The 25633-nt window shown below is 44.2% G+C and overlaps 1 protein-coding gene across 5 annotated transcripts in view; it reads left to right on the top strand.

Moving 5' to 3' along the window:
* The window catches only part of Tbca (tubulin folding cofactor A), a 54640-nt gene extending 43794 nt beyond the window's left edge, over positions 1-10846 (top strand). For 2 of the 5 annotated variants that reach the window (NM_001013245.3, XM_063282310.1), the window contains exons 2-4: positions 457-562; positions 5170-5256; positions 10592-10846. In NM_001013245.3, the coding sequence (NP_001013263.1) occupies positions 457-562; positions 5170-5256; positions 10592-10672 (274 nt within the window). In that variant the 3' untranslated portion in view covers positions 10673-10846. Of the gene's footprint in view, positions 1-456; positions 563-3161; positions 3268-4494; positions 8769-10591 lie in introns of those variants that run through there. The other 3 variants (XM_039102816.2, XM_063282312.1, XM_063282311.1) reach the window with 3 other exon arrangements.
* Positions 10847-25633: the final 14787 nt, after the last annotated feature.

The following is a 25633-nucleotide window of genomic DNA, read 5'->3' on the forward strand; positions in this document are numbered from 1 at the left end:
CAGTAAACCTCACACAAAAGAGGTTTTAGGAGGGAAAAACCAGGGAACCCTGGGGCAGGGCCTGGCCACTAGTGTTCCTCAGGCTGGAGTCTGGCCCCTTAGCCTCAGTGGCAGCTGGGGTTGGGGCATGGGGCCTGTCACTCAGGGAGTGGAGCTTACAATGGGAATCTCTGCTGTCTGACTGAAATTGGTGAGAATAACCAACATCTACTGTGTGACTGTGATCTTCCGTGGCTCCCCAGTCAGGATGCCTTCCCCTCAAAGCTGTAAGCACACTTTACCCAGTAGAGGACTTGGAGCACAAGGCTCATTCTTATATCTGAGGTGTAAGAAGCTGCCTCCCTCTTGCCTGCCCATATTAACTACCATTTTAAATATGCTTTCATTTACACAGTTTCTCTGTCATCCTTTAGAGAAAAAATTTAATTCTCTGAAACATTTTCGGTTTGTTTATAGACTGGTCAAAGAAAAAGTGATGTATGAAAAAGAAGCAAAGCAGCAAGAAGAAAAGATTGAGAAAATGAAGGCTGAAGATGGTGAGAACTATGCCATTAAGAAGCAGGTAAAACCACCACTTACTGAGAACTGGGGTAACTCATGTAGTCTTTCCCGTCTGCCTCCTCAAAGGTGACGCTGTGCACTGTGGGAACTGGCATTTAAAAGTAAGGAAATCGCTGTGCTCGGGCTTCTCTGTAATCTTGGCAGTCAGAAAGCTGAGGCAGGAGGATTGCTGCAAGTTAGAAGCCAGCCTATGGACTAGTGAAGTCCCATCACACAAACACAGAGAAGCCCCAGCAAAACAGAAATAAAGCTCAACAAAGGTAGGACACTGACACAGGTGAAGTGGCCACAGCAGGTCGCAGCGCTCACGTGTTAGACACAAGCGCCCATGGTCACTCTCAACCAGGAAACTACAGCTCCTCCAGTTCTAAGTACTGAACATAAAACTTGGATAGCATAGTAATACAGTTACATGCAAACTTTAAAATAGCTTCCCAAACTGACATGAAGACCACTAAAATAAAGTCTATGTTGTATTCCTTTTCATGGTAGTAAGGAAGCAGAAGGAGACCAACTCTTCATCCGTAGTGAAGGGATAATGAAGTGCACTGTACGAACACTGGGGTAGAACTCATTGTAAGTTAAGATGAAGTCTTGAAATGTGCAGAAAATGGGTGGAGCTGGCTGGTTTGGAGAGCTTGTGTGAGTCTCGAGGAGTGGGGTCCTTACTCTTGAGTCGCTGGTGTTGTGGTCGCCCCCAGGTGTCCTTGTTCTCCAGTGACTGCAGGAGCTTTTGGTGCTTTCTGCTCCTCACTTGGTCTTGCTCGAAGTGTCTGCACTTTTTTTAAAATCTACTTTTATTGCCTCTTTTCTGTATTTTCCTATTTGTAATTTTATCAATTTGTATCTCATTTCCTTTGATTGTTTTGAGTTCCTTTCCTTACCTTTTTTCTGTTGGTTTGTTGTTTTGATTGGGGGCAGGGGTACTGTTTGCTTGGTTTTGTTCTTTTAACAGGAACTCTCTGTAGCCCTGGCTGTCCTGGAATTCCCTAATTAGACCAGCCTGGCCCCCTGCCTCTGCCTGGATGTGTTGCTATTTAAGGGTTGGTTCTTTTTCTGTATTTTTGAGGTGAGAACACTTACTCTTGCTGATGTCAACATTCAGTGCTGTGGATGTCCCTCTCCCCATTAGTTTAGGTCTGGCTGCATTTGTGGCCTCAGCCTCCCAAGTGCTAGTGTGCCTTGCCTCCACTGCCCTACTGAGGGTTCCCTCACACTTAGACAGTGTGCTGAGTGTGACTGTGGGGTTGGGATTTTTGTTTGTTTTCACTGTAGTGTGATCTAGGATGTGCTCTGCTGTGTGCCCCAGGGCTGGAGTGGACTTGCATTCATAGTGTGTTCTGATCCTGGCTGATAGCGTCCTGTGCTGGTGTCTGGTTCTTTCCTAACTTTGCTCTTTTTTGTCTAATATGCCTATAAACTGTTGAGTGTTTTAAGTATGGAAATCCCCATCTATTTATTTGGATTTGTTTATCTGTTCAGTTCATATACAGAGTCATGTTGCCTTGCCATGCTTATAGTGGTATGATAATATGACATCCGTTTACCCCTGACAGCATTTCTTGATCTGCAGCAGTCAATGTTGCAGGACTCTCCACTGTACAGTGTTAATGTCCTCACCGCTGCTGTTGTTTTTAATGTTTCCACATCTGTCTCCATCATGACTTCTCTGTTTGTTTACATGTGAAGTGACTGTCTTATAAGAGTGACTGTCTTATAATATCAGATACATTAGTCTGACCGTGTTCTACACGGTATGTGTGCCCATGCTCTACACAGTACATGTGCACCATTTACATCTCATGCACTTGCTGGCCTGTAGAGTCTACACAACCCTTCCTTTTCCCGCAGTGGATTCAGAAGTAAGACAAACACAAGTCTAATGGATCCCTACTCCCCATGTGAGTATGTTAACATCCTGCCACCATTTAAAGGAGAAGACTAGCTAATGTTGCAGTCATTTCTAGAGTTTCGTCTGACAAACAAGTATAACTGTCATTGGCTTCAGAGACAGCTGACATATCCTACAGGTTGTTACAGATTATAGGTCTCAGCCAACCCTGGTTTCAAGCTCTACTCCACTAAAGAAGCTGAAAACCTTATCCTAATCAGTTACCAGCTTAATATTGCCACATTGTTTCACAGAATTATTCCTGTCACAGAGATTTCCTATCAATTGGACTGTGTCCTTTTCAGTTTTTATGTTTGGGTGTAAAAGAAATCGATGAGCTTCTAGGTTCTGCAATCTTTAGATTGTTATAAGCTAATAAAGCTTGCCTAGTCTTCCCCAGCTTCCATTTTACTAGAATAACTACCAAAAAAATGTATCGTTTGTTTTAACATGAATTTTGTATCAGTGAGGATAGTACTCTATGGTGTCCCCTAAGGTTCCTTATGGGTCCCAGTGTACACCAAGACCCTGATTTTTCCCTTAGATGAAACGTAGTGAGCATTAGAGTAAACCTTGTTTTCAGGTATTCTAAAGAAAGGTACCATTCATTTGAATGACTACTTTCCAAGGAAGATACTGTAGCTAAATTTGGGTATTTGGGGACGTCTTCTTTGTGTGGTCATGACTCAGATGTTGTTGTTCTTGGCAGATGAAGTCCCAGAAATTGGACATTGAGTTTCACTCCTGGTCAAGAAACTATTCCAAAAGAATGCTGGGAAAAAGAAAATCAGTTTTCTTTAATGGACTGATTCTTGGTATGTTAGCCACAGTTCAGGGCAGGCTGTAGTGCTCCAGGCTCCGTGCTCAGGAATAGTTGGCTGACACAAATTGGACTCCATGGTTTTTAGTGGTCTTTTTGTTGTTGTTTGTTTGTTTGTTTGTTTTTTAAAAAGAACAGAGTTTGGCTGGGTAGCAATTTGGGAAGGCCCTGGGAACACTTGAGGGGCAAGATTGAATAGGGTAGTGTACTGTAGACACTTCAAGAGGAGGGAGGGACAGAGGGAGGGAGGAAGAGAGAGAGACAGAGAGAGAGACAGAGAGAGAGACAGAGAGACAGAGATAGACAGAGACAGATGGCAGGTGTTCAGTGCCGCCTACTGTAGGTTAAATCTTCAGATGTGGAACCTGTGGGTGTGGGGGTTGGGGTAGTGAATAGAGAGGAAACTTAGTAATAATCTGGGTGGAATACAAGAGAGAGCTCCACCTTGCTAGACTAATGGAAGATCTTACTCTCTACTAATATGGAGAGATAATAAAGAGTAGACGTTATGTGGGTAGTGCTGCTTAAGTTCATTTCAGTAACATTAAAGCCTGGGACACAATTGTAAATGCACGTTTTGACTTGTCATGAGTTTGACCCGAGTCTTTTTCATCGTCTTTAATTCCTGTAAGCTGTTCTGCAGGCGTTCCACAGGAGGGGAAATCTACAATATTCCTGCTGCCAGTTTTCCACACATTAGCAAAACTAGTTTAGTGCCATTGCCTAGATGTCCTTTACTTGAGAGTAAAGTCATGCTCCTATGTTTGAGATTTTAACCAGTGCCTTATTAATACAGGAGTTCTAAGTTCAGCCTTGCTTTTTGATCCAAGAAAATAGACGTGGATAGAGAATCCAAACGTTGTAATGGGTTTATTACAATATGAGCTATGATAGACTGTCAACCAAAAAGCATGGCAATTCTGGGTCCCACTAAAGTGTCCATTATTTCAGCATCATTGCCATTAAAGTGTGTGTATTGTTTTATTCGAAATCTCGGTTAATTTTGTACCCATTTCTCTGAAAGCCATTGATTATTATGATATCTATCTCTGAGAATAATGAAGGAAATGAAGTCCGGTATCTTGACTGACTAGTAACTGAGTTTCCTCATTTTCTTTTGTGTTTTGATAGACAATGTAGCTCTGAGTGGTAGATTTTACATCCAGAAACATCCTTTAGAGTAAGGGTGTCCCTGTGGTTAATTCTCTGTGTTTATCTTCAGAAGGAATAGGCAAGAAGTTCAGATTCAGAGGGTGCTGCATTGGTAATTCGGCTCAAACCGCTTGGGGAGAATAATCTTTTTCCTAAAATGAAGCACAAGGATAAGTAATAACTTTTTATGCATGATAAGCAGCAAAATATGAACCTGCTGGTCTTTGCTTTTCGTGTTTCTTTACCTCTGTCTTTCAGTGAGTCCCTCCTGCAGTGTGCACACGATGTGATCAATAACTCAATAACTTCTCTCATGCAGTAATTATCTCCCTGTGATATTATCTGAACACTGTTTTCCTTTATTACCCAAAGATGCAGGAGATATTTATATGACCAGCTGATCCCATTTTAGATAAAGGTGCTTTGTGACAGCAGGAGAATCGTTTACTTTAAATAGCCTTTCAAAATAAGAGCTGAATGAAGAGCTTTGCCAGTTAATTGCCATTTACCATGAGAAAGGTGATTACCAAAAGGAAGAAAAGTGCAAAACTTTTGTGAAGTTCTGCTGCTTAGAACTTGTACTTTGCAGAATTACAGTCTGATAAACCCAATTTAAATTACAGCATTGCATCTTTTAACATAACTGTACTTTCCATTTCCTCTGCATCATTAGTCATATGCCAATGTATAATAAATACACATTAGTCCTGTCATCCAACGAGTCTCACAAGTGTTCTCATTGCAGGCAGAGATCCTGCAAGAGTCCCGGATGATGATCCCAGACTGCCAGCGCCGGTTAGAGGCTGCTTACACTGATCTCCGGCAGATACTAGTAAGTAAAGACTTCTCTGTCTTATATTTAAAATTTCTACAACCTAATACATGGAAAACCAAAAATTTCAAATTTAACACTGGAGAAATGTATTTATTCGTGCTGTGTCTTAGTTTTCTCTCCTACTGTATAGTAAAATACTCTTGGCAGGAAAGCAGCTTAGGAAGGAAAGGTTCACTTTAGCTCAGAGTTCCAGATCAGTGTGTCATAGCAGGAAGTCACAGTGACTTGAGAACTGGCTACATACATCTGTAGTGAGGAACGGATGCAGTGAGCGCACGTGTGCTTGTCTCCTCTGCTTAGGGGATGGCCCAGCCCATGGCTAAGATGGGTCTTCCCACATCAGTTACATAATCAGAATAATCTCCCACTGACACTCAGAGACAGACGAGCATTAATCAGTACAGCCCCTCACTGGTGTGCCTGGGGCTTGCCTCCGAGGTATCAAATTGACAGTCAGTTTAACCATCATACCCGCTGTCCCAGCGTGCTTTTAAATGTGTAAAGGGTTTAGCTTACGTTTGACATGACTCCACTAATGTTCTTCACTGTCTCCTTTGCTCTACTTACTTATTTAAATGCCTGAGCCACAATAGTAGGTACCAGTTCTGAGCAGCAGCAGTATATTTGGTTTGTGTGCCTGTGTGTATGTGTGCGTGTGTGTATGTATGTATATGTATATGTGTGTATGTATGTGTATGTATGTGTGTATGTGTGTACGTGTGTGTATATATGTGTATGTATATGTGTATATCTGTGTGTATATGTGTGTATTTGTGTGTGTCTGTGTGTGTGTGCGTGTGTGTGCATGTACTTTTTTTTGACAAATAACAGTGAGCCAACTGTCCAAAATTTGATTCAATCCAATGTCTCAGATTGATTGACCCTCATTAAAAAGACCTGGAATTGTTTAAGATTCAAACCTGAATAAACTTGAGAGAAAGGGAGGCCAGAGGTAATGGAGGCCGAGCTCTCGGGAAGGCACCGAGGTGGACGGCGCTGTTGCCCTCCTGGTACAGCACACAGTGCTTAGCTGACTTTGTGAGCGGATGGAAGCATAAAGAAAAGCATCTTGTTTCTTTATAAACAGATGCACAGTGCGATTGTCCTAGTTCCACTCTCTGTTGCTTAAGGGACAAAGAACTTACTTGGCCTCAGTTGCAGTTCCAACCATCACTGCAGGAAGGCAGGCTGCAGAGAGCCGTGAGCTGGTGTTCCCCGTGAGTGTACGCCCTGACAGCTAGGGCCAACCATGCAGCCCTACTTCCTGCCTTCCTGACACAGACACATCGCTGTAAGCCCTACCCTTCCCGACCCCTTGTCCCCATGGCTGGAGATCATCTCCTAATGTAGAGTGCAGGCCACTTGTAGAAGTCCTTATTGTCTTTAAATTTTCCAATATTTTAAAAGTCTGGAATCTTGTAACTGAGTTCCTACAAAATCAAAAATTATTAGTTATTTTCAGCATAAGACAGTACAGAGTAAACATTCCTGTTTCAAATGGAAGAATTGTGGCAGAGCAAGAAATAAACAGATGGAACTCGGCAGAGAAACACCAAACCCTGCAGCTCTTTGTCCTGCATCTGGGGCTTGGGATGAAGTTGGCCGAGATCCAAAGACACAGGCAGCCCACACTCCTCATCCCTGCGTCCTACAGCAGGCAGCTTCTGTCTGCACTCCACACCCGCAGTGCTCCTTGAGGGGTACACTGCTCCTGGCTGCACTTCCTTCTGGGGCTCCACTGTGGCTAAAGCTTCCTTTACAGTTAGCCTCTCGGGGCTCTTAGCACAGGGGCTGCCTCCGTGCCACACTGCCTGGCCTCGGCTGCCCTCCCCGCACATCTTTCATGACTACAAAACAGATAACACAGGCACAGAAGCCGAGTTCTGAGGACACCTCAGGATCCGGCCTTCCCTGGGGACCACAGTGTATGTGCTTCTGCGGCTGCCCCTGGAGACACACTCCCCTGAGCAGCTGCTTTCCAGGCACAGGGAAGGCCTTAGGTTTTTCTCCTGTGCTCGAGATGGACCCTCCATGGCGGCTCTGCCTTCGGAGCATTTTCTCCCATGCAGCACAGACTCCTCTTGCTCTCTGCAGACAGATCGTCCATTGTCTTTTCTAACTCCCTCTGCTTCTCAGAACAGAGGCAGAATGAAGCCAGATTCTTGGCCAAAATATCACAGGAATGACCCCAGCCGAGTTCCTGAGAGCCCTTCTTCCCTCTCTAACTGTTGCTGGGCCTCCATTTCATATACCATTTCCTCCACATTCCTGTCCTCCACACCCCACTAGATCGCCAGGCAGCCTCTGCGTCCAGCATTTAGTGCATTTTCTAAACCAAACACTTCCCATTCTTCCTACAAAGCAGCTGCAGTGGCCTGCTTGGGTTCCTCACAGCAAGTGCCTGCTCTTAGTACCACTGTCTGCCTTAGTGCTGTGTCTTGTTGCTGTGATAAAATACTGAATAAAAGCAGCCAACCTGAGAGACAGAGCTTATATGGCTCACAACTCCAGGTGACATCCATGGAGACACAGGAACTTGAAGCAGCTAGTCAGCATTCTGTCCTTAATTCAGGAGCATGGCGGGTGAGCTAGCATCTAGCCAGGCAATTCTAGACTGTGTCCAGGAGGCAGTCAGCACCAGCCGTCGCACAGCTGAGCGTGGTGACACACCTTTAATTCCAACTCTGGAGTCAGAGGCAGGTGGGTCTCTGAGTTCAAGGACAGCATAGAGTCCTGTCTCAAAAATAAATCGCCCCAGCTATCATGTCTGTTGCTGTGATTAAAAACAATCAAATAACCCTAACACAAAGCTGTGAATCCCAGCAGGTGAGCAAAATGCTACTACCATAGTTTTTGAGCCAGTTTGAAGCATGGCTTGTCATCTCACATGGACAAGGCCCCCGGCATTCCAGGACGTTACCTGTCCTTGGGCAAGTGGGGCTCACAGGTTAGAGGCATTTTGTTTAATAGGCCTCTTCAGCACAGTGATTAAAAGCTTAAAACATAACTTTAGCCTTTACAAAGCAACTTCAGGAAGAAAGGGTTTAATTTTATTGACAATTCCAGATTATACTTTATTATGGGGAAGTCAGGTTACTGGAACTTGAAGCAACTGGTAATGTCACATCCACTTAATAGTAGAAGGAAATAAATGCATACACGGTCACTTGCTTGGGCTCAGTTTCTCCACTCTTCTATAATTCAGGACCCCTAACCTAGACAATAGTGTTGCCCCAGTGCACTGGGTCTCACATCTCATATCCAGTGGAACAGAGGTCAGTGTGCTGTTAGAGATAAAATGGGTGTCATATTATCCTATCATCATTGGGGGTGTGGCCACCTGAGGCGGGAACTAGGAGTTGACCTCTGTTCCCCTGGAAGAGCAGCGCGTGCTTTTAATCCTCTCAGGCACCTCCCCAGGCCCCATCGTGAACCTCCCTCTACAGTGGGTTCCAATACAGCCAGGGCTACACAGAGAAACCCTGTCTCAAAGCAAACCAAACCAGAAAGAAGGAGAAAGAAAGACAGACAGGAAGGAAGGGAGGAAGGAAGGGAGGGAGGGAAGGGAAGGGAAGGAAAGGGAGGGAGGGAGGGAGGGAAGGGAAGGGAAGGGAAGGGAAGGGAAGGGAAGGGAAGGGAAGGGAAGGGAAGGGAGGGAGGGAGGAAGGAAGGACCACTCACTGTTAAAATGCTACATAGAAATACCATATTTATGTCTTAATAATTTCAATACTTTTTTCTCCTTAGGAGAAACAGCTGATAAGATGAAATAATACAATTTGTTTAAAATGTGTTTAGATAGTTATACTTGAGGTTAAATTAAACTATTACATCTTCTCAGTAAACTTCCATTTACTGAAAGAAGAATGTTGAAGTTGTTCAGGCCTAAGAAGTTGCTACCAGCGTCTGAGTTCAGCGCCTCGCATTACTGTTATGTTGAGCACACAGGTCACTCCTCTTTCTGTCATCGCTGTCTTCACCTTTTGTTGGCCGTGACTTCATCTAAACCTCAGGGCTGGACTGATGGGCCAGGTTCCATCCCAGCACCAGGGCAGCTCACAACAAACAGTGGCTTCAGTTCCAGGGGATCAGACGCCCTCCTCAGGCGTCCATGGGCAGCAGGCACCCATGGAGCACACAGACGCGCTTTCCAGCAAAGACTCCAGTCTGTGACAACACAGGCTTTCTCTAATTAATCTGTTGCTGTTATTTTTTTTTTTTTGAAAGGTCAAGATTGTGTTGTCTTAATAACAAAATCAGCTTAGAACTGGATCACTTGGTGATCCAGTTCTTCTGACAACCTTCTCTTCTTGTCACCTCCCACTTTAAAATGCTTGTATCTCGCAGTAGCCAGCATCTTCTTAGATCTGCAGTTGGGCTCAACACAGTCCAGTCTCAGCACTGTCCTACGGCTGCATTCCCTGGGCAGACAAAGAATCCTTGCCCTTGTTCTGCGTCACCTCGTGGGATTGGTGCTTCCCACATTTCTTGCAGGATGTCTGGTGGGTCTTAGGAATGTTCACCATGCTTGCAGGAGCGCTGTCAGCTCAGAAAGGAAGTGCTATATTTTTTAATGAGAGTTTCATATATATTAGTGTGTACAAAAACTCAATTTTTAAATATCAGAAAATTAAAGGGGGCTCAGCAGTTAAGAGCACTGACTGCTCTTCCAGAGATCCTAAGTTCAGTTCCCAGCAACCACATGGTGGCTCACAACCATCTGTAATGGGATCTGATGCCCTCTTCTGGTGTGTCTGAAGACAGCAACAGTGCACTCATATGCATCAAATAAGTTAATAAAAAAAATCTTTAAATTAAAAAGAAAATTGAAGATGTTAATATTTTGTTTGGTGATAGTATGATATATCATTAATAAGCAGACAGCCCACTTTCTCATTTGATTGTATTTAACCTGTGTGACATCAGTGACAGCATTTGGCATTGGGAGTAATGGGAGTATTATTTTCTGATAGATGATTAGCAAATCCTTGTTTTTTACTTTTAATACATTGTAAATAATCTGTTTTGTATGATAATGCTGGACAAATAAGGATGAATTTTTTAATGTGTGATTTTTATTTACTTAGTCAGCACTAATAAATTTAGACAACTGTGTTGTTAATTATACCATGAAGATACAGAATATATACTAAACTAAGCGAGCCTCTCATTTCTTCCTATCCCAGGAAGAAACTGTCAGAGCGGCCCTGTACTTGGAAATCCTAGAGTCCTTCCTTTTCTCTGGCTCTCGAGTCGCTCACTGGTCTGTACTGTAAGCAGCAAGTGCTGAAATTCCTAAGGACAAACTTAATTTTGCTCGTTTTCATTTCAGGAGAGCGAAAAGGACTTGGAAGAAGCTGAGGAGTACAAAGAAGCCCGCATAGTGCTGGATTCTGTGAAGTTAGAGGCCTGACGTTTTTCTCTACGGCGTGATTTTTTGCATTAAATCCTGGGGTCCATTCTACAATTCGTCATTTTCGGCCACTGCTGTGTTTAATAATATGAAAACGTGGTTCTTTTTATGCAGTTGCATATATTTTTCTTTGCATAACTTAATGTGTCAAATAAATGAGTTCATCTAATAAAATTGTTTGTTTTATACTTTACCAAATTTTCAGTTGACCACTTAGTTAAATGTCATTAAATCAGGTGGTGTTGAAGTTTGTCTGAAGTGTAAATACTTCATAGTCGTAGGTTGAGTCTCACACTGGAGCAGGTCAGCTGGGAGCAGCAAGGGGAGGCTCCCTGTGAGAATCTTGTCCCTGCTGGGCAGAGACTCCCCACCCACTCCTCACCCATGCTGTGTAAGTGAGCCTGGAAAACTCCTTGACTCCCCAGAGTGAATGTTTATGGGTCCATGCCTGGGTTGTTGTCGGGTCCTTAGGATGAGGGCAGACTTTGTTATGTCCTCCTGGGAAGGAGTGTTAGCAACATGACGGCACACCCAGATGGGGAGTCTTTTTTTTTTTACTTCCTGTCCATCTTTGATTTTGTACTTGTGATGAACGTGGAAGGCGGACATGTTCCTACCGAGCTGGGGTCCAGCTGGAGGTTTTGTTTTTGTTTTTACCCTTTCTTCTGAGAGAGTATCTTGTTTTGTCTCTCAGGTTGCCTTGAGCTCACAATGTAGTACAGACACCTTGAACTTAAAATATCTTCCTACTCAGGGTCTTGAGTAGCCAGGGTCACAGACCATCAGGGTTACAGCCTTGATTGACTGGAAACAGTATCATATTTTGTTGCAAAGTGTTTTTTTCTGCAGGATAATAAACTCATTCCATTCGAGGGTATTTTCTCCCTCAAATGCATGACTCATTTAGTTTCTTACATGCCCGGAACATGTGTGTAAACTTCGATGCAGTGAGCAGAGCAGTATTAGCATGTAAAGTTGTTTTCTGCACTAGAGCAAAGGAAACAGTGCTGGAAAGTCGTAGGACAGTGTGGGTTGGTCTGGTTTTCAAGATTAGATGATCACTCGAAACTAGCAATTTTACCGAAACTCGGGACTGGAGGAGAGAAAACCTCCTTTCCTAGCATTTCTGAGGGCTCTCATTCATGCTTGGCTTCGGGGAGATCACCCTAGTAAGCCCTGTTTTCCCCAGTGATCCCAACAGGAGCTTCTGGTTGACCCTTTGATCCTTTACATTTCTGAGTAAGTGTTTATTTCCCAATTAACTAGGTGGTCCTTCCTTTAACCTGTATCGGACCATGGGAACATTTCCTTAGGAAGGCATAGAACTGCGGGAGGGGAAAAGTAAGCACATGCGTATTGTTACAAGTAATAAAAACCAGCTAATAGAATGTTCAGTTAACATTTCTCAGCTTTCCGGATGATGACATTCAGAGCCTAACATTTGACAATTGCCTATACCTATGTGCTGATCTTCCAAATTGAGCAGTCAAACCTGTTTAATCTGGATCACTTTGCAAACTTTATCACATTAGTTGGCTTTAAAATAATCCCATCAGACTTAATAAGGACATAGCCTATAGCTGGCCATCATTTAAACCTTATTATTTGGTCATTCAGATAAACCATGGAGAGATTGATCCTTTCCTTGATGGAGAATGGGGGGGGGGGGGTTTGAAAGGTCAGAAATTTGACACCGGTGAGAGCGCAAGTTCTGAAGCAGTCGGCATGAAAGGGTTAATCAGATGATTTAGTCGTTGAAGCCCTGTTGAGTATGTTAGCTGGAAAGATCTTGAATGGTTCAGAAATAGTGTACTGTCAAACAAATTAGAAGTATTAGTGTGCTTGAGGTTCAAGAGTGCTTCTTAAGATCCACATCGCACTCCCCACTCTCTTCTGCTCTCACGAGAAGTGCCTTTTAGACGCTCAAAGCCAGGTAGAATTGCCTTCCCGTAGACCTGCGCCTTCCTCCTGCGGTGCCTTCGATGGGCAGTTACGCTGCTTTCCTATTTTTTCATTATGTCACAAGATGTAAATATTTTTATTGCACAGTTTTTCCAAATTAATACAGAAAAAAAATTCCTTCAGTAGAAAAAAAGACAACACAGGCTTCACAGAGGAAGAAATCAAACGGGTAGTTGTGTTTCTACTGTTCTGCTCCAGTACTCATTAGGCTCCAATTAGTAATGAGTACCGGGCTGTTGTGTTGGTGCACTCAGGTCTCAGCCGGTGAGATTAAGGGTTGAAATGAGAAATACAGGAGACATTGCATTGTTCTCTCTCTAAGCACCCGACGAGTACCAGGGAAGCCCGAGGGCTGCCTGTACCATGGGAACTTAATGCAGGCACTTACAAAATTACACAGTGGTAAAGCTTGAGACCAGCCCTTGAGAATGGAGCTGTATTTGCAAATGGGATTCTTGTAGAAAAAGATGAAACCATTGATTAACCCAATATGACGGACATCCTAGTAAACTAGGAAGATGGTTGAAGGCCAGAGGATGGCTCCCTGTGAGCTGTGGTGTGATCCTGGTGATGGAGACAGAGGCAGGCATGGAATATTCTCCCATGGGGTCTGCAGATACCCGTGCAAAAGCCCACAGAGATGGGAAATGGTCTCCACCCTCACCCAGGCTGAAGTTCTTCCAACAGTCCAAGAACCCAAAAGCTCTCAGTGTGTGCGGCAGCAGTAACCACACAGAAAAAGGCTGAGCTCCAGAGAGTCAAATAAGACACCTTCAAAATAACTTGCACTACATACTTAGGAAAAAAATACTGTGAAAAAGTGTTACTCCTCCTTATGTCGATCTAAACAATGAATAGTTACAACAGGATTTGGAGCAAGGAAGAGGTTAAGGGAATGGTGGAGTTTTTGTCTTTAACACAGGAAGACAGAGCTGGCTGGGAGGAAACATGAAGAAGAATGGTGAGCGAACTAGTTCTGCCTACCGTTAGAACTCACTAAGTAGACTAAATTCGTGCCCCTTGCCTGGTGAGTGCAGAGTCCTCCCTAGGTTTCATCCCTAGAGCACAAGTGTGCATGCTAAACACAAATACATTTTAAAAAGCAGATTAAAGATTTGTGGGGCTGGAGAGATGGCTCAGCGGTTAAGAGCACTGACTGCTCTTCCAGAGGTCCTGAGTTCAATTCCCAGCAACCACATGGTGGCTCACAACCATCTGTAATGGGATCTGATGCCCTCTTCTGGTGTGTCTGAAGACAGCTACAGTGTACTCGTGTATATAAAATAAATCTTTTTGAAAAATAAAATAAATGTATGCAGTAAACATTGCTCTCCTGCTGGGATGCTTTTGAGCAGCAGACAAAGGCATCAGTAGCGCGTGGTGGTGTGATTAAAACCTGCTCTAAAGCTGAGCTGTCAGAGCCGAGATTAGGATCTTAATAGACAAGTGTTAGTGCTACCTCTGGGAACTGTGAAAGGTAAAAAGCCTCAGAGTTCTTCCCAAACGTTTGTTGATTCAAAAGGTACAGATCTACCTTCAGTCTCCAGTGAGCGCCTCATCCTACATACATATGCACACTATTTACACCTCGTGGCCCTGCTCCCTGACTCTACACACAACTTAAGGGTGTTGTTGGGTTCCTGATTTTTTTTAGTCTGCAGGGCTAATCCATGCAGGGTTAATTGCATACAAGTAAAAGCAAGTGGTGCAGGCTGCTTTCCATATCTGAGCCACAATCAAAGACGATGCAGAAGAGACCAATGACTGGGAGTGGCTCCATGGTAGACCTCCTACCTAGCACGCTGGTGAACCTGGGCTCAATCTTGAGCATGCAACACACCACCATCTCTGGGCATCCAGCCACAAACCCACATTCTGGAGTAACATCCCCACAGTTCAAGTCTTGGGTTATCAGCCATATTTCAGCAAATTAATTTCAAAGATAAAACCGACAAATGAACAAAAGCAAAAGGTAAAACCACCAACCGATGGATGAGGGTGATTGCAGCAGATGGATGGATGCTTCCATGGGTGAGGATGGGGGACACAACTGCTGCTGCTCCTACAGCGAGAGCCAGACCTGACAGATCAGGACCTACACAGAGAAAAGGAAATGAACTCTGCTGCTTAGATGGGGTTTTGGCACAATTATGGGAATTCGGGAAGTATTCTGAAAGCACGAATTGTCTCCTGAGCCTACAGAATAAATCAGAGACAGAAACTAGGCAATTTTTGGTTGGGGTTCAGGAATCACTAAGCCATATGAACACTGATCTCAGTTAAGCAGGAATAGAAGTTTATTGAACGTGCAGCATAACACTGGTCAGAGGTATAGATCAGAATTATCTGAGCTATGACAACAGATATCTTCTTCTGTCAGCTTATAAAGGAAAACACATACAACACACACCATGTTGAGTTCTTACACAGGTGCAGGAAGTGCTGCCCAGTGGTCAGCTCTGACTCAAGATATTTTAGACATAACAATTTATATTGGCCTTTGAGTTGATGGGTCCTACATAAAGCTTTGTGGAATTTCTTAGGAATTTCTTCAAACTTCATACAGAACATTGAGAACATGCAGAGCAGAGCAAATCAGGGCGTGTGGGCAGCATCCTTGCTCTGAGTCAAGTCACTTCTCTGGGTCAATGATTGGCAGACGTATTACAGTAAGGATATGAATTAGCTGACAGGCCTGGAACAAAATGGCTACCGCTAGGCTGGGGCGGGGGAGGGGAGTCAAACCACAACAATTGTTATAATAGACTACTTACTCATATTTTACAAAGGGATTTTTTAACGACAAAAGTTTTACACATCACTATGAGTTGGCAAGCTTCTCCTTAGAGATAAATGGGCAAGTAACATGGATAGCTTAAAAGGAGTACGGTAGAGATGAGCCTGCTGGTAAAAGTCACCTTCTCGACAACCAGAGTCAATCCTCGGGACCCACACAGGCTCAGGTGCAACTGGGCATGGTGGCATACACCTGAAAGGCTGCATGAGACTGTCTCAAAAAGAAAGAGTTAAAAAGGGGCCGCTGGCTCACAGATCTAGCAAGCAGGAATAATGTAAATTTGAATAAGATTCCTCCCTGCACTCCCCAGACAAGTGACAAGGAACTGTAAAAATTCTTATACAAAAATGGCAAGTTTAGGGGGTAAAACTTACACTGTGATAGAAGTAGAAGTCACCTACCTTACAAACAGGCAGTAAGACTACAGTGCCTTACTATGTGTGTCTCTGAACCCTTTGGTGACCATCGGCAGGCCATGAGAGTAGTTTAGGTTAAGAGCCAAGCCTGTGGACTGTTTAGATAGCTACAGCCATTCCATTGGCGCTGGTGGAATCTACAAAAAGCACAGCTCTAAAGCACTTTCACCCAGGCCTCTGGCCTGGCCGGCCATGCCTTTAGCTCGAGGAGGTGACAAACAGGGACTGCTGGAGGTGCGTGACTCCACGGGGATGCAATGAACCCAAGGTGGGAATTCCAGGAAAAACAGGCCTCCTTGAACATACGTATTCAAATAATCTGTAAACCTGGTTTGGAATTGCAACTTAGTATTTTAAGCATGAAAACAATTGTGGAAGCTCGAACAATTCTTGGATAGTTGATGCTAATGAGTTAGTGTTAATTTCTGGGTTGTGATGTTAAGTGATTAAATTTGTTTAAAAAAAATGCCAGTGGTGCAGACTTTTGAGAGATTACGCTGATGTATTGATCAACTAAATTACAAAATGGATGGGTTTTTCTTGAAAGTGAATCCATAGACTGAGACAGTCCATGATAAAATGGTTATTTTTGGTTGTTTTATTTACTTATTGTTGAAACTGCCAAGTTCTGCCCACATTTTGGATACTTTATTACATGTATCCTTTGAAAGGGCTTCCTCCCGATCTGTAGCACATAAATAGCTAGTTCTTCCAGAACCGCTTGCTGAACAGAGTGTATTTGCTATTTCCACAGACTGATTGGCCAAATTCATGTGGGTCTCCTTCTGGACTGGCTGTTCTGGCCCACTGACCCATTTTCTGTGCTCTCACCAGCACCTCCTCTCTTGGCTACTGTAGCTTCGTAATAAATCTTGAAATTGGATAGTGATGTTCCTACATGATTGTTTCTGCACTGTGTCCTTTATTCTTGGTGGCGGGTTTTGGTTCCGTGTATTTATTTATTTTTGTCTCCCCACGTAAACCTATGAGTCAGTTTGTTGGTCTCCACAAATAACTTGCTGAGGTTTTGACGGGGCCGAGCTGAGGCTGCGGATAGTCAGGACTGACTTCTTAACACGGTCACTGTGAACAGAAACAGATATCCGTGCTGTTTCCAACTTTGTTCCCCGTAATCTTACCTGAGGATGTCTAGTGACACCTGTGTGTTCATTTTCTAGGAGTACAGATATCAGTTATACTCTGCTTTTAGTTGGAAACTCTAGCTGCCTCTCAGCAGTGTACAGGTGTTTACCACTCACCCATGTGTTAGGTCAGGAGCTTGGGTTCCTTTGGATTTCTACAGAGAAGTAATGTTCTCTCTACACAGGGACAATTTTACTTTCATCCTGTGTTAGGTTTGCTGCTTCTTGTTTTGTTTGGTTGCCAAATTGACACCAGTTAGAGTAATTCGGGAAGAGGAGCCTCAATTGGGAAAACGTCTCCGTCAGACTGCCTTGTAGTCAGGACTGTAGGGCACTTTTTTGAATAAAAGTTGGTGTGAGAGGGTCGGGCTTATTGCTGAAGCTTGAACAATTCTTGGATAGTTGATGCTAGTGAATTAGTGTTAGTTTCTGAGTTGTGATGTTATTGTGATTATATTTGTTTAAAAGAAAAAGCCAGTGGGTGCAGACCTTTGAGAGAGTATGCTGATGTATTGATCAACTAAATTACAAAATGGATGGGTTTTTCTTGAAAGCAATTCCACAGACTGAGACAGTCCATGATAAAATGGTTATTTTTGGTTGTTCTAAGATGTGGTCTTGGTGTTATAAGAAAACGGGCTGAGCAAGCTATGGGGCATGCGAATACCAATATTTCGACATCCTAAGACACATGGAGTATGTTTGTGGTCAGTAAGCCCTTTACAAATCGTCTGGCCAGGGGTCAGTAATGCTGTTTTCAAGCAAACAGACAAGGCTGCAGACCTCCTGAATTAATGCGGAAGCTCAGTTTTGCCTGATGAGGCCCAGCTCAAAGCAAGATGGTAAAAAGCAGCAAGAGGTGCCTGAAGAAAGTGGGAAGAACAATTACCCTAATGAAATGTGTTCGGATGCACCAGGAAAGGCAAGACCTCTAAGCAACATCCCAACCTGCCACTTCCAAGCCTGCCTACTGACTGCACTTCCAGAGGTCCTGAGTTCAATTCCCAGAAACCACATGGTGGCTCGCAACCATCTGTAAAGAGATCCGATGCCCTCTTCTGGTGTGTCTGAGACAGCTGCAGTGTACATATATACAATAAATGAGTAAATCTTTAAAAAAGAAAGCATAAAAGATTGTCATCTTCTTTCTAAGTCCTTCCTGTTGCGGTCTTTTGCTTGTATCGTAATGTTAAATATTGGCCCCCAAGGTCTAGTTGCCTCAGGGACAAGACAACAGTCTCCATGTAAACCCAAATGATGCTATGTGACCTTGCCCTCCAAGTTATCCCTGACTGGTGAATAAAGATGCCTACAGCCTACAGCCAGACGGAACTGAGATAGGCGGGGCTTGGGGTTCCTGGCTTGGGGTCAGAGGAGACCATGAGGAGAGAGAAGAAGGGGAGAGAGGAGGAGATGCCATTGGGTAAGAATCTTAAAATCATGGCCCCGAGGGCTGGCCAAGTGGAGTTAGGAGTAGCACAGACAGAACATAGTGAGTAATAACTTGGGTTATCGATAGGAAAGTAGATTCTAATAGCATGGAGGGTAGATGTCTGCCCAGCTTTGGTGATGATAAAGGGCTATAAATTAAAGGTTGAGTGTGTCTTTTATTTAGGAACTAATAGTCAAAGTCAGGGTAGAAGTCCGATTGGGATTAAAAATATTCAGCAACAGCCCTCCTGCCAACTGCTCCCCATCTCCAGTGCACTTGCCCTGCTTCCTCTTCCCAAAGCCAGTGAATTCTTGGGTTCCCTCTATGCCCATAACCATTTTAAAGTATTTTCTCTATTAGGCCAAGAAGCTGTAAAAGAAACCCTGCACGTCACAGCGAAGGTCGTACATACACGGTGTTTTTCATTCGCTGTGTGATTCAGATTGCTAATCTATTTGAGGGGCTTCGCTTGTATCGTCCTGAGAGACAGTGTGGTCTACTTTTTTACATCTCTATCTGAATATGGCATAGATGCTGCCTCATAGGATGAGTCTCTCACCTCCGATTCTGTACTCTGAGATCGCAAAGTAGGTTAATTCCTTTCCTTAATGTTTGGCTGATTGGTTTAGTAAGCTTGCTGAGGCCTCGTGCTTTCAGTTTCAGAAGGCTGCTGATCACTGAATCTTTAATTGGTACAAGTCTGTTGATAATTTCGCCTAATACTCCACCTCTTCTAAAATTTTCGGATATAGTTCCTTAGGTTATAATTTAGAGGTGGCGCATTCACAGATGGACATTATCTGTTTGCATTGGGTACACACTCTGCGAGGGAACTGTACCCTCCGATCTGGGGACATCAGCTACAGCCCGATGTCTTTGGCCACTGAAATCAGTAGAATCGACAAGAGTCATTTGTGAGTGGAAACTTCGGGAACTGAAACAGTCTTCCAGCGTCTTTCCTGCCAGATCCCGACTGAAGACAGACAGCTAACCAACAGTCTGCCCCACCAGTCAAGGCCTCTGATGTAGACAATGTTCAACAGAGTCCTTCTATCATCTATTATCTTCTATCATCTGAGCAAGAGATGAGTCTGGGCTGCTCTGAGCTCCCGAGACTTTGCAGCTTTTCTTACGCAGCGTGACCTAGCAGGCCAGCACTGGTGTCCTGCATCCTTTCTCACCTGTCCCCAAAGAACAAGACTGATTTTCTCCTGACCTTCCTAAAACCACTGATTTGTCTTCGGACCGAATGCATCGTCATCAAATCAATGCCAAGAACAACACAGGTCTGTGTGTCTTATAACTGTAGGAAAACCCCTGAGGGGCTCACTTCCCTGCTCGATCCTCACGTGGTTTCATTTTAAAGCCCCAGCTCCTGCTTGGTTTTGAACCTTCGAACAGCAAGAACTTCAAAAGCTCAGAACGTAGTGCAGGGTTTAGACACTTAGAAAACAAAGATGGCGGACGTAAGCTAAGATTAGTCCCAGCCACCCCAGAGACTGGCTGTCTGGAGTGCTGGGTCCACCGCGTTTAGCTGGCAAGAGCTAGAGCCACACTCCTGCCCCAGGGACCTGTCTGGAGAGTCTGCCGTGACTGAGCTACAGAATTTGACACTGACAGGTCGCCTTCCAGAGAAAGGTAGCACTTGCTTATTTCCGATCCTTGCAAATTCTTTTCTGATGAGTTATCGCGAGGTCACATGGCACAAAGCAAAATGGAGGGACGTAACCTGTTGGTCTGGCTGCTCCAAAGACCTCCAGCTACACCCTGACTTCCAATATGTTGCCGAGAAACCCGTCTGCTAGGCAGGATTCTCAACGTTTTTTAGCCTCTGTCCCTGAACCATGGCTTTCGATCCTGATCCCAAAGTCCTGGAGATGCGTAAAGTAGGTTGTGATAGAACAATATCTGGTGTGAGGATCCTGGACCTTTTCGCTCAGTCTTGTGTTGGCTCCAGGGACTTCTGTGGCCTGCTTTAGAGTTTTTCCAGCCAGCCAGGGCAACTTACACCACCCTGATGGCCTGACTTCCTACTTCCCCGAAAGTCTCCATAGACCATTTGCTCCAGGCCCCTGGCAAAGCTTAGCTTTCAAGTCATTCCAGTTAGGAGCTGTTCTCTTCTGTCTGGCTGTCCTGCATAGTTCTCGTCTGTCTGGTTGTCCTGCACAGCTGCTTTCACCCAAAACAGAAGTAATCCCATGGTTAAGGCAAAAACTCCATGCTTCTAAAAAGGAAATTGTTCCTAAGTAGGGAGGCTAACAAAGTCTAAAGCGAGGAAAATATTGGCCTGCCAAAAAGAGGAGGGGCAGACACTGGGCATGGTGGTGTATACCTTTAATCTCAGGACTTGGGAGGCAGAAGCAGGACTTGGGTTTGAGGCCATCGTGGTCTACACAGAGTGAGTTCCGGGATAGCCAAAGCTACACAGAGAAACCCTGTCTTAAAAAACCAAAACAATATCAACAAAAAGAAGAAGGAAAGGAAGAAAGAAAGAAAGAACAAAAGAAAGAAAGAAAGAAAGAAAGAAGAAAGAGGGAGGAAGGAAGAAAGGAAGGAAGGAAGAAGGGAAAAGTGAGTGAGACAGACATTCAGACAGACAGACAGACGGGCAGACAGACAGAAAGAGCTGTTGAAATGGCTTAGTTGGTAAAGGCCCTTGCAGCCGACCCTGGTGAATGAGTTCAATTCCAAAGATCCACGCAGTAGAAGGAGGGAACCAGTTGCAGCAAGTTGTCCTCTGACATGTGACCCACATCACTAGATAAATACATTCTTAAAATATTTACAGAGAAAGGAAGGAAGGAAAAGACAAGTGGGAACTGCAGGCTGAAGGTGTTCCAGCTGGGCTCCTCAGCCATTTTTCCAGCACCTGCTGTGCGGTAAGCACCAGCCTAGCTCCTGGATGGAAGGTTGGAAAGTCAGGGATCCAGGAACTCCTATTGCAGTGGCCAAGGGCTCTGGTAAAGGCCATACAGGGTCCCACAGGAACACGCAAGAAGGGACAATGCTCACGGTTTGGATTAAATATGCTATGCTATACCTCAGCTGCCCAATGACCTCGACTGGTAGAGCCTATGAAAAACTCTCAGAGAGAATAGGAACCTTGGCATCACGTGGGATGTGTCAGCTGCTAGCAACAGAATGCGTGACCAGTTCTGATTTATACAGTACAGGTTAGCAAGGCCCCTACACCACCGGGAGCCTGTGAGGAGATGGTTCTGAGCTCAGCACAACAGTTCACGGATAGGATTTAAATCCCAGGCTGTGTCTCCCTTCTAAGCTTCTACACTGCCCCCTTGTATACTGTCTTTCCTGTAGCCTGGACTTCATTTCTTTTTTTTTTTTTCTTTTTTCTTTTCTTCGGAGCTGGGGCCCGAACCCAGGGCCTAGCGCTTGCTAGACAAGCGCTCTACCACTGAGCTAAATCCCCAACCCCCTGGACTTCATTTCTTATGGATAAAGTTCCATATGGTTGAATGATGGATAAGTCTTCTGTGGGACTTTTCCTCTGTTTCCCTGAGACAATCCCCTAGCGAGAGTTCCAGCCCAACCCGCACATTTGTGCGTACATCACATAGGACAACCCCTTAGTGAGAGTTCAAACCGGAAGCATACATTTGTGTGAACATCACAGTCACCTGCAGGGCTCACTAACACTTCATGAGTCAATAGATCTGGAGCGAGGCCTGAGGATTCGCACGTGCTATCATTTAAGAGGAAGTCCCCGGATGTCACAGAAGGGAGCCAAGGAACCGTATTTTGAAACTTAACTTCTTTATTATATTCACGCTTCCCTAAACTGTCCATTGAGGTAGCTGGTGGAGAGGGCTCATGACCTCCCTGGGTGCTAAGTAATGATGTAGTTTGTTGTTCAAACCTTTGGAGACTCCAATGAAGGATATTCGGAGCTGAGCTCAGAACCAAACTTTTATTAAACCATCATCACCCCACCCACTCCTTCCCCAGAGTGTGCATGAGCACTGGGTGAAGACTCGCCAAGCCCAGGGGCCACAGAATTAGCTAATCTATAAGAATCTTCTAGCTCCATATTCTTTTTTTTTTTTTTCCGGAGCTGAGGACCGAACCCAGGGCCTTGTGCTTGCTAGGCAAGCGCTCTACCACTGAGCTAAATCCCCAACCCCCTAGCTCCATATTCTAAAAGCGACACCAGCAGTTACACTCACTTGGTGTTAAAAAGAAAGAGAACTCCTAAGGGTGCAGTACTTTTACCAAAACCTGTAGCTTTGAAGACAACTGTGGATCAATTTCTTTATTTCAACAACTCTCTTCACTGGAGGGGGAGGAGGGCTGGAAATGGCCACACTAGGCAGGGTAATAACTGGTCAAGGAGCAGTAAAAATCCCTGCTCTGCTTAGAAACTCTCTCAACTCAAACCTTCTAGAAAGCACATAGCCCTTCACTTCTATCTCTGTTGGTTACTTTCCTGTATGTGTAATTTTTATATAGTTCATATATATTGATTATTCCATATATATATATATAGTTTTTGGCACAGAAGTCCATGCAACACTTGGCTGTCCTGAAATTTGCTATATAGACCAGGCTGGTCTCAAACTCAAAGACCTGTACCCCCTAAGTGCTGGGATTAAAGGCATGCACCACCACAAACCCAACACAGAGAAAGTATTTGAAATTGACCGTAGTAAAGATTGTGGTATCACACCTCCTTAGCCTCACTTCCCAAGGGCACTTTTGACTTCCTCCCGTGTCTCCAGGTTCCTATGCAAAGTCTTACACAGGCAGCACACCCCTCACCGGAAATCCAGACTTCCTCCTAACCCATGTGACTTGCCTGAGTAGCTTAGGCAAAGTCTGTTCAAGTATTCCCAAGTCCCGAAAGTTCTTGAATCGGAAGTGCCTCTGATCCCAGACAGGATCCCCACTTGTGGGCTCCCTACTGATCCGTGGCATTTATCGACTTCCTGTAATGACTGTGGGGACCTCATGCTCTTGGGCCAATCAATGTGCTGTGATTATGTCTGATTGACCCATAATTATTTTTCTCATAGTTAGTAATAGCCTCCATTTTTAATGTTAGCTTTCTCTAAGCCAGCACAAAGGAAGCGTTTGGAGATGCTTTGACACATCTGTCAAACGACTGGAGTCTATGGTCCCAAACTTAAAACGGAGTGTATTTGAGTTTTGCCATGGGCCCTCCCTCTCAGGACCTCCCTCCCAGCTGTGTCTAGAGCCTGCGACACCTGTTCTCAGAGGACGCCCTCCGGCACTCATCAGATCCTCTGCCTCCAGACTTCCAAGGTGTCTTCCTCTTTTGTGCACTTCATTATTTAGACTTTAGAGGTTCTAGATTGTTCTTCCTTATGTGCTTTGTCCGCTACTGCAGCCCCTAGGCACTTGAGTCTATTGGATACTTGAAACGAGAATTGCCTAAATTGAGACATGCCGTGTTAATATAAAAAAGATTATAAAACATTTTATTATAATTTTATGCCGCAGCATGTTAAAAATGATAAGAGTCTTAGATTTAGTGGGCTAAAGTGGTTACTAAAATTAATTCTCCTAGCTGATTCTTGTTCCCTTTTAAACTTGGCTACCAGAAAAACGAAATTAACAGCTGTGATTGGTAAAGTGTTCTATGGAGTAGCATAGCTCTGTGATATATTGGGTTTTTTCTGTTCTATTTTCCGTTTGTTAATTTATTGTTTTCTGGCAAATTTCCTCCACACCACCTTTCCTCCTTTCCTGATCTGCTATCTTTTGTTTGTTTGTTTGTTGCTCTCTCAGCCATCCTCAGGTGTTTTCTGAGTACAGTATTTTTGCTCACCCCTCTGATACTTTAAGTCTCTTCAAATTTTAATTACACCGTCTGAGCTTCTTCAAGCTCTTGGATTGATCTTCTGGTTGTAGTCAATCCTTCTCCGCCATACATCCCTAGTCAAGGGACCAGAGAGCCACCTGGAGATGCTATGTGGGTGGCTGCTCACCAAAGTCCCTCACCAAAGTCAGGGATCAGCAAGGGAGAGAGATGTGACCATCAAATGCTATCCCAAGTGCTGGCTGTGGAGGCTTTTCTCTGTCTGCTTCGCTAAAGCAGAGTCCTCAGGCTGCAGTCTAGGGGAGTCACAGGAGGCCTGAGACTGGTGTGTGGGGACTGGGAGATGGGTACGAGTAGCCCTATGTCTGTCACTAGTCACTCGTTTCCACTGTTCCCATCTCTGAGCCTTTCAGTGTTTCTAAATCCAATCTCAGTGGAGAATAAACCCTCTCTGTTCTTGGCAAAGTCAATGTAGTCACCTGATGCGGGACCCTTTTCCATCCATCTCCATGACCTTGTGGGGTCAAGATCCCGCCCCCTTGTGTTCCTCAGTGAAGAGATTGCACCATGTCACCTCTTCCTCTAGTCCACACTGTGCGTGCTTTCTGTCACTCCTTTGTTTATTTGTTTTGTTCATTATGTAACCTCAGCTTGCCCCAAACTTGCTGTATAGACCAGGCTGACCCTAAACTCACAAACTCTGCCTGCCTCTGCCCCAGGAGACTAAAGGTGTGCGTGACCATGCCCAACCTTTTTAAACTCGGTGTTTAAACCTTTCAGCGCTGCTGTCTCCTGCCCCCTTTTGCTATTTTTATGAGCCACTTAAAATTCTTTAACATTTTCTCAGTAATGTTTCTGTAAAGAGAGAGTGACACAATGTGGTCACTTTCCTCTTCTGTACAGGGAGGACCCATTTCTCACAAGAGATCTGATTAGTTTCTGACTCTCACTTTGTCCTCTAAGAGTTAGTGACTTCTGGTCAATCTCTACTTTGTCTTTAAGTTAGACACACACATACACACACACACACACACACACACACACACGCTCACACACTTGACTCTCTCTATATATATATTTTATATATCATATATATTCAAGAATATATCTCCATATATATTCTTATGCATTATATTATATAGTATAAATATTTATATACATGTATAATATACTGAATACTTAGCAGAAAAGGCAGTCACTTATACAAATCATACTTTTGTATCATTGGTCCCTGTGTGCCTTGGGATAAACAACTCTTCACTTCTCTGGGTCATAGGAGGAGACTAGCATCTCCTGTCTAGAGAATCCCTAATATAGCTTTCTAGTGTCACAATCTAAGAATTCCTGAGTCCACTTTCTTTACTGCATTTGACTCTCTGCTTCCTGGCAATAATATCATGTTGCCGTAGACATCT

The sequence above is a fragment of the Rattus norvegicus genome, chromosome 2 (assembly GCF_036323735.1).
Source record: "Rattus norvegicus strain BN/NHsdMcwi chromosome 2, GRCr8, whole genome shotgun sequence".
Lineage (NCBI taxonomy): Eukaryota > Metazoa > Chordata > Mammalia > Rodentia > Muridae > Rattus > Rattus norvegicus.